Below are 9,998 nucleotides of genomic sequence, written 5' to 3' on the forward strand. Positions count from 1 at the left end.
CATTTTCTATATTTCAAACTTCATTGAATGTTTAATTGTTCTTGTACATCGTAAAATTACATTGGTACCCCACTTACTGTTGCCCAGAAAGTGCAATCCACTGTAGTGTTCTTGGACCTCCTGTTCAATCTCTGATGTGTACATACCCCTAAGACTTCAAAAGGATCTTTGTTCAATTGAATTAGTATGCCAGGGTCTTTGCAAATTGCTACCATGCATGCTGTTGTGCTGGGAATGTGGATGCCCTGGTGCCATCCCCTATAATATACTAGACTCAACGTGCTACATAAATGCTCCACTTAACCCCCAACTTGGTACTGAGCACATCTTACCACAATCCGCCTATCACCAGCCATTACGGACAGACTGTCCGTTATAACTATAGTGCAATTCATTGCTGCACTTGTGTCTTCACAGCAGTGCTATCAGTAACATTTTATCTATATGATGCCACAGGGTGGCTAGCACAATGCTTTATAGTACCAGCAACCAGCGTTCAATTCCCACCACTGCCTGTAAGGAGTTTGTCCGTTTTCCCCATGACTGTGTGCTTCGGATGCATTGGTCTCCTCCCACAGTCTAAAGACGTACAGGTTAGTCGGTTAATTGGCCATTGTAAATTGTGCCATGATTCGGCTAGGATTAAATTGGAGTTGCTGGATGGCACAACTCGAAGGACCGGAAGGGCCTACTTCATGCAGTATCTCCATATATAAATACATAGTTATCCCTTTTAGTGTATATTCCATTGTTTCTGGGGTTTCATCCCTAACTTCTAAGTGAAACACTATTATAATAGCTTGTATCCAAAAGTCTTTGATTCCATTATGTTCACTTATCATTAGAGTTGAGCTTGGTACACAAGCAAAATCTTCTGAATCCAAGTCTATGTTGATTGCTATTTCATATACTTCTTCATATAGCCTTTTCCTACTCATAGAATCAATATTGTTTTCATTGCTTTATTTTAAACTAAAAGGAATAATAACTGACCTATTTCTTCATAAATGCTGCATGATGCATTGACTATTTCCTGTAAATGAAGTTAGTAAATGATGGAAACAATACAAGCCAAGCAGTATTTGTAGAAAGAGAAACAGTAAACTAACACATCAGTTATTCAAAGGGTACTCTGGATTGGCTGCACACTCGTAAACCTGACTTGACCATAAATGAGTCTATTTTTAAGTGTGCTACATCTTTTGTATTCATTATTTCTTATTGAAGTTAAACAAAACATTAACATTACTGCAACTGTGAAGTAGGGTGCCACAGTAGCGTAGCAGTTAGTGTGATTGTATTACAGCTCGAGATGTCAGAGTTCAATTCTGATATCATCCATAACAAGTCTGTTTCCTCCCCGTGGAATGTGTGGGTTTTCTTTGGGTTTTCTGGTTTCCTTCCACAGTCCAAACTTATGCCAGTTATTAGGTTAATTGATCATTGTAAATTGTCCCATGATTAGGTTAAGATTTAAGTTGGGGTTGCTGGGTGGTACGGCTCAAAGAGTCAGAAGGGCCCATTCTACCCTGTATCTCTAAATACTTTAAATAAATGATAGCAGTGATTCTTCCAAGTGTAAGAGCTATCAGAGTTTGTTCTAAAAGCAGACTTGAAAACTGTCTTTTCAAAAGCTTCACTTCACAAGGGTGAGAAAACATGTGTTGCCAAAATGGAGAAAACGACAAAATACAGTTGTAGTCAAATCTAATATCCATTGGTGAGATCTGGACCTAAACTATTTAACCAAATCCATTGATGCATTGCTCTATCCAGTTAAAACCATTATTTGAAATTCTGCATTGAAATACACAGCCAAATGTCATTTTTATCGTTATCCAATACTGGACAAAATGATTGAATAAATTACATCAATTTAGGGGTTGTATATTATAGACAATAGACAATAGGTGCAGAAGTAGACCATTCGGCCCTTCGAGTCTGCACCGCCATTTTGAGATCATGGCTGATCATCTACTATCAATACCCGGTTCCTGCCTTGTCCCCATATCCCTTGATTCCCCTATCCATAAGATACCTATCTAGCTCCTTCTTGAAAACATCCAGAGAATTGGCCTCCACTACCTTCCGAGGCAGTGCATTCCAGACCCCCACAACTCTCTGGGAGAAGAAGTTTTTCCTTAACTCTGTCCTAAATGACCTACCCCTTATTCTCAAACCATGCCCTCCGGTACTGGACTCACTCAGCATCTGGAACATATTTCCTGCCTCTATCTTGTCCAATCCCTTAATAATCTTATATGTTTCAATCAGATCCCCTCTCAGTCTCCTTAATTCCAGCGTGTACAAGCCCAGTCTGTCTAACCTCTCTGCGTTAGACAGTCCAGACATCCCAGGAATTAACCTTGTGAATCTGCGCTGCACTTCCTCTACAGCCAGGATGTCCTTCCTTAACCCTGGAGACCAAAACTGTACACAATACTCCAGGTGTGGTCTCACCAGGGCCCTGTATAAATGCAAGAGGATTTCCTTGCTCTTGTACTCAATTCCCTTTGTAATAAAGGCCAACATTCCATTAGCCTTCTTCACTGCCTGCTGCACTTGCTCATTCACCTTCAGTGACTGATGAACAAGGACTCCTAGATCTCTTTGTATTTCTCCCTTACCTAACTACACCTTTCAGATAATAATCTGCCTTCCTGTTCTTACTCCCAAAGTGGATAACTTCACACTTATTCACATTAAACACCATCTGCCAAGTATCTGCCCACTCACCCAGCCTATCCAAGTCACCCTGAATTCTCCGAACATCCTCATCACATGTCACCCTGCCACCCAGCTTAGTATCATCAGCAAATTTGCTGATGTTATTTTCAATGCCTTCATCCAAATCGTTGACGTAAATTGTAAACAGCTGTGGTCCCAAAACCGAGCCCTGTGGCACCCCACTAGTCACCACCTGCCATTCCGAGAAACACCCATTCACTGCTACCCTTTGTGGTGAAATTGGAAGTATATGAAGAAATATCTCAGTGATGGTTAATGGAGGTGAATGAGACTATACGAAAACCAGGGCTAAGCAGGGAATGGGCAGTAAGATCTACAGTCTGCTGAAGAGGGGTAGGTAGTTTCAAAGAAAGCATGTAACCTGCCACACATAATTGGAGGAAGTGATTAAAATGCAGATTATTTTGGGGAAAGATTGAGCTGGAGGGACGATTTGGTAAGGGGGGGATGTTGGGCAGATGAGTGGGTCAGTGGGGTGTTTGAATAGAAAGGAAGGTTGATGCATGGGAAGAAATTACAGTATTACTGTACAGAAATAGAGCTTTCAGCCAACTGAGTCCATTCTGGTGATCAACTACCCATATTGTACCCATTCTTTGTATTCTCTGCATATTTCTATTAACCATCTCCACCAGCAGCCCCCTGCACCAATTCTGACACTCATCTGCACACTGGGAAAAATTTAGTGACCAATTAACCCAACAACCTGCATATCTTTTGCACGTGTAAAGAAACCAGAGCACTCAGAGGAAGCATACATGGTCACAGAGAGAATATACAAACTTCATTCAAGCAGCATGGAATGTGATTCGAACTGAGAGGCAGCTTTACCACAGTATTGACCTCAAAAGGACCAACAACAAAGAAGATAGCTAGTTAGGATAAAATGGACTTAAACTCTCTGGGGGCTGCCTAATTAAGGTCTGGCTCTTTAACCAACACTAAAAACAGGGAAAATTTGTTTACGGTCTTTTCCTTTGCCAGCTAAACCAAATGTGTAATTTATTTACATAACAGATATTTAATGGTCTACCTTCATTTGCTAAGATGGAGGAAAGTTAAGGCGACGCTATTCCTTTTCCTTATACAGTGTCAACCATCACTGTATCTGCTCATTGGTTATGCATTTTCTGTATCTAAAACAAATTTAGAAGCCTAAAATTAGAAAGATGAAGCCCATTTAATTGAAACAAATTTAGGAGTCCTCTCTGACAGCTGATAATGCTCAAGAGAGAATTTAAATTAGTAAAATTGTCCATTTAAATAAATTGTGCTACCACCCACTATCACCTTTTGTCTTTTGCACTTCACCTGCTGCTAGCTGGCATCTCCTTTGAATTGAATGTTACAGTTGACTACACGGTTGTGTTTAAATTCAATCAGCCAGTCTCAGCCTGAAGTGAGCATAGAACAAATTACAAGTTAAATTGAGGGGAAAAAAATAACAGCAGTTCAATAAACATGACAACTTATTGGAGGCATTTACCAAGAAATAAAGCAGAATGTTTTTCTCTCTGTGTTTGCTTAGTGATTTCCTGCAGGTGTTAAAACGGCTGTTAAACTGGAACGGAAGTTGGAGGGATGTACTGGAGGTTAAATTTGAAAAACAAAAAAGTAAGGAAGAGCTAGGATATAGACGAAATAAACTAAATGGGTTTGTGAAGATAATAGAATCTTATTAAAGTGAGATAATGCCTGAGGTGATAAAAGGGAAGAACAAAAAGAAAGTCAAATTTGTGGATTGAGTAAATGTATAGTACTATAGCAAAAATAGATTCGATCTAATAGCCAGTCCAGAATTTGGTTACATAAGAATTTATATTGGAAATTGGGTATTTTTGATTAAATTTGAGAAGATAAAATGGCAAAGCAGTTGGAAGATGAGAAAGATGTAAGTTTGAATAAAAATGCCCTATCAATTGAAGTGTAACTAAATGGAACTAAGACACTGAGAGAAAGCAAGCTAGTTTATGTCTTTTAAAAATAGATGCAGTCTTGGGGGAGAGTATATGCAGGGGAAAGAAGTGCATGTACCTTAGGCCAATACAGTAATCTTTGCGAACTTGTTATGTGTGCATAAGATCAGGGAAAACATTAACTAATAATTTTCCAGTTGTATAATGAGAGACCCAGTAGTTCTGATACTTTGTATTAACAAAGATTCATTAATAACCTAGTTTATTGTGGAACCACCAAGGGAAATTGGTAAGACGTAATTATAGTAAAGGTACCATTGATGGAGTATTATCACAGATTTTGTAATTAATGTCAAAGCGATTTACTTAACAAAATTAGAGTGCTAATCTGAACAGAGCAAAATATGGATGCATGAAGAAGTGAATTGTTGAAAGCTGATTGAAAAATAAGTTTAAAAATTTTAAAGGAAATGTAATAATCATACATTCCATTGAGCAATTGGAATCTCTATTGGTAAAGTATTTAAAGAAAGTTTTGATTTAGGGGAAGATGCTTTCAGTAGTGTGAAAAAATTCTGAAAATGGTAAGAAATTCAGAATTTCAGAGTTAAACGAAAAATTAAGTTAAAAGAATCGGGAAGTTAGTAAAGCATTAATTCAGATTCTAAGCACTTCTTTGGTAAGCAGCAAAAATAATCTTGATCTTTTATTGAGAAATATAGAAAATTATAAATGGAAGTAGGGAACTTGTCACTTCTGTTAATAAATATTTACAGTACATATTGCAGAAGACATCTTAAAAGATTCTGGAAATAATAAACATGAACTCCAGAGCAAAGGGCAAACTTAAAACACTTAGTAAAGATGTAGAATCAGAGAAATTAGAAACAGTGAAGGTCAACATATCATATGGAAATGATCACCTCTCTTCTAGCAATTTAAAGGAGGTGACTTCAGAAATACTGGGTGTATTGTTTTAATCTTATAAAATTGCACAAAGTGTAGTATGGACATTGCTAATTGGAGGATGCCAAGTGGAACTCCACTAGTCAAGGAGTGAAGAGAGAAAAGAGGGAACTACCTGGCAACAGTTGGTAGGAACATACTTTAGTGTCTTAAAAGTGCACTTAAATGACAATGCAATTGAGCAGAGTTAACTCATTTGAGATGATCAGATTATGGCATGTAGTTTCATTTTTATGCAGGTACTGAGAAAAAAATCTGAGGGAGAGGATTAATGATCACTTAAAAGGCAAGGACTAATCAGGGACAAGCAACGTGGCTTTATCAAGAGCAAATCCTATTTGACCAGTTTGAAGTGGTAACAAAGTGTATTGTTGAGGGCAAGATAGTAGGTATGATTTATATAGACCAGGGGTCGGCAACCCGCGGCTACGAAGCCGCATGCGTCTCTTTCATCTCTGTGCTGTGGCTCCCCGTGGTTTGTTAGTTTTTGAAATGTAATTTGAAATTTGAAGATTATGGTGATCTTGTACAATCTAAATAAAACGTTGTGGAGACCCCATTTCCTGGCACATCCGAACCGGCTCACAATTAGCCACCATTCAGGCTAAGGGAGATAGCCTATGGGGGTTTGTGAATACGTGTCTTTTGGAGCATCCGCGCCCACGGGGAAGGGTTGAGGGAGGCTTTAAAGCAAGGCTGTTTAGTTCGAATAAAGTTATATTTGACTGCAGTGTCGTTATTTTAGCGCTGCGTGTAGCACACCGCTACAACGTGTTTTTTTATCGCTATTAATATACATCACCACTGCCAATGCCTGACACCCGCCAGTGCGCACTTTCTTTTAATTCTTCGATCCAAGGTAGGCTAACTATGGAGTAACCCTCAACCCAACGTCTTTTTTTCGGAGTTCAAAATGTTTTTGTTGCATGCAGAAATGTTATTTCGTTTTCTCTGCAGGAGTTCATCAATTTCATAAATGCAACACATTATAGTTTGTTTATACATAGCATAAAGGCAAAAAAAAAACGTTGTATGCAGTGTTATTTCATTTTAAATGTCAAACGGGTTTTGTGGCTCCCAGTGTTTTCTGTGGGAAATGGGTCCATATTGGCTCTTTCAGTGGTAAACGTTGCCGACCCCTGATATAGACCTTGGTAAGGTCTTTGACTGGTATGAAAGGTCAAATCCCAAGGGATCCAGGGCAAGTTGGCAAACTGGATCCAAAATTAACTTTGCAATAGGAAACAATGTATGGTGGCATAAAGTTGTTTCTTTGATAATGGCTTCTTTGTATCTTTTTGTTCACCATTACAGAGGGATTTCCTTCTCTCTAAGAGGAGTCATGCTTTAACTTCCAGAGTTATGTTCTTTTTGAATCTTTCCATCTTCTGACCAAATAGGTGGAAACAACACCTAAGATCGGGCCACAAATGCGGGAACAATGGTGCTTCAAAATTATCTCATTGTCAGCATTGACTAGTTAGCCCAAAGGGCCTGTTCATGTGCTATCTGATTCACCGAGCACCAACTGGTGCATGTAATGATGTTTGGTGCAAAGTTTTCAGATTTGATTTTATTTCAAATTGACCTATTTTCTATCTTTACACAATTAATTATTTTAATTCATTTACAGATATGACCCAAAATCTATGAAAAAAAGATGATGCATTTGGGGAAATCCATCACTGGGAGCAATAATCAAACCCTTCAGAGTATAATGTATGTAGCTGAAGATGATACGCAGAAGTCATGAAGATTTCTTTTTGGAATATTTATAGTTAATTCTATTCATGTTTAGGTGTTAATTTTAAAAGTCAATCTTTTTTTTTACTATACTTCTGTTAGGCTACGTCAAGTTTGGTGAGAATTTAGAGGAAGTTGGTGGAGAGCTGTTAAGTATGTTAAGTAAGGCTTATGAATGTATACCACCATTTTGAAACTTGAATGTATTACATAGCTGGTCCAAAAATATATTAAAATTGTTTAATGTACCATAAGAATTAATTCAATATTCTTTATATGTTTAAATGTTCAAAACTACATTCACACAACAGATTGGTATTTTATTACAAATGTTGTACAGAAGTCAGATTTGAAAATAAAGAATTGCAGTTTTAGTAGTACATTGGGACAAAATATTCTAGGGCCCAAGTTGTCTGTATGAAAGAAATCTGAGCTGTTTCACATGAACCTGAGTTTATCTTTGATCCAATTTTGCCTTTGTACAGTTATTTTGTTTATATGAAAATAGATCTTGCCTTTCAAATTGCAGATTCTGCAGTAGAAAATACAGCTTAGATTTATCAATCAACTTATCATGTTGGGATGTGTTTAAATCAATGTGCCTGTAATCATTAAAATACTGTGGCCATTCTACATTATTAGTGTAAACTTTTGTGTGTAACATAGCAATCATAAATCATTTATGTGAATGATTTATCTTTCACAATGTTTATTTACCTTTATTTACAAAATTGTTTCACAAGTTACATAGGACAGAAAAATTATACCAAGCTTCAAAGATTTTAACCAAGTAGGAATCAAAATCAGCATCTAGGGTTTAAGAGAATTGTAATTGGAAAACAGCTAGCCAGTAGCATAATAGAGAAAGGCTGTTCTGAGACCTTTAAAATAATTTTGAACATTTTAATTGTTTTATTTTTATTAATCATATCAATTTAGAACTTTCTTAACAATTATGTAGTTTCAAAGAATTGGCATAATCGATAGGTGAACAATAGGAGATATTTGCAGGGAGATAGTGACCAAGTTTGGGAGGTAATAGGTGGAAACAAGAAAAGGTTGCAGGTTTTATGATCTGGTAAGAAAGGTAGCAGACACAAACATGGGTGGTAAGAGAAGCGGGGGGGGGGGGGGGTGGGAGGTGAAACCCAGTGGGAGAAGTGTTTGGTGATGGGCAAATGGAGTAGGGAGACAGAGAAAGAAACTAGGTGATCGGGGACTGGGGTTTGGAAATAAGAGGCTTCATGGGAGGACATAGACCAGCAGCAGTGAGAAAGGAACAAGAGAAGGAGGTTACCTGAAATTTGGAATTCACTGCACATGCCTTTGGGTTATGGACCACCCTGGGAGAATATGCATTGCTGTCCATCTAGTTTGTGTCTGGCCTCACCATTTTATTCTGTGCTTTTAGTTACCCTTCTTATTCTCACACTAACTTGTCTGTCCTCAGTATTTTTCACTACCAGGTTAAGGCCAAATGCAAACTAAAGAACAGCAGCTCATTAACAGGCATGGATAATGAGCTGTGGCAGTTAGTGCTGCCACAGTCTTTTCAGCAAAGCAAGGCAGCCATTCCAGCTGCCTTACACACACCCAGCAGAGAACAGAATTCTATTCAGAATTTTAAAATGCACATGTATTGTTAGCCATAAATTGTGAAATATACTAGATAGAACTAAATCAGTTTTCAGTTAACAAAACAGTCCAATATGGACTGCCATTTGACTTAGGGTGAGTGTATCATAACACTAGAATATACAAAATGTTATCCTGTTTATCATCTATCTATTCACATATTCATAGATCCATCTAAAGGCTTCTTAAAGTCTATCAAACTGCCTGATCTTACCACTATCCTTGGTAACCCATTCCAAGCACTTACATGTAAAAGTATGTCCTCTGGTATTTACCATTTCTACCCTGGGGAACAATTTTAACTCTCTACCTCATTATTTTAACAATCTCTATCAGGTTTGCCCTCAACCTCCAACACTAAGAACATCACAAGTTTGTCCAATCTCTCCTTATAGCTCATACCTTCCAACCTAGGAAACAATGTAGCAAACAACTTCATACTTCCCACAATCTCACATCCTTCTTATAAGTGGTTACTTTGGGGCATCATAGTAGTGTAGCAATTAGCATAAAGCTATTACAGCTTGGGCTGCCTAAGGAGTTTCTTCGTCCTACCTGTTAACGCATGGGTTTCCTCTGGGTGCTCGGGTTTCCTCCCACATTCTAAAGGTGCCAGTTAGTAGGTTAATCGGTCATTGTAAATTGTCCTGTGATTAGGTTAAGTTTAAATGGGTGGGTTGCTGGGTGGTGCAGCACTTTGGGACAGGAGGGCCTGTACCACACTGTCTCTCAAAATAATAGGGTGATCCAGAAATGCACACAATACCCCAAGCATTGTGACATGGCTCCAGGGTGACCAAGGATGGGAGCTCAACATCCAGGGATATTCAATATTCAGGAGGGATAGACAGGAAAAAAAAAAGGAGGTGGGGTAGCATTGCTGGTTAGAGAGGAGATTAACGCAATAGAAAGGAAGGATATCAGCCTGGAGGATGTGGAATCGATATGGGTAGAGCTGCGTAACACTAATGGGCAGAAAACGCTGGTGGG

The 9,998-nt window shown here is 38.3% G+C and overlaps 1 protein-coding gene across 1 annotated transcript in view; it reads left to right on the top strand.

The window, feature by feature from the left end:
* The window catches only part of nbn (nibrin), a 58,989-nt gene extending 50,504 nt beyond the window's left edge, over positions 1-8,485 (top strand). Inside the window, exon 15 of the mRNA XM_059978931.1 lies at positions 7,264-8,485. Within this exon, the coding sequence (XP_059834914.1) occupies positions 7,264-7,294 (31 nt within the window). The 3' untranslated portion in view covers positions 7,295-8,485. The remainder of the gene's footprint in view (positions 1-7,263) is intronic.
* The last annotated feature ends 1,513 nt before the right edge of the window (positions 8,486-9,998 follow it).

This window comes from Hypanus sabinus, chromosome 1 (genome assembly GCF_030144855.1).
Source record: "Hypanus sabinus isolate sHypSab1 chromosome 1, sHypSab1.hap1, whole genome shotgun sequence".
Lineage (NCBI taxonomy): Eukaryota > Metazoa > Chordata > Chondrichthyes > Myliobatiformes > Dasyatidae > Hypanus > Hypanus sabinus.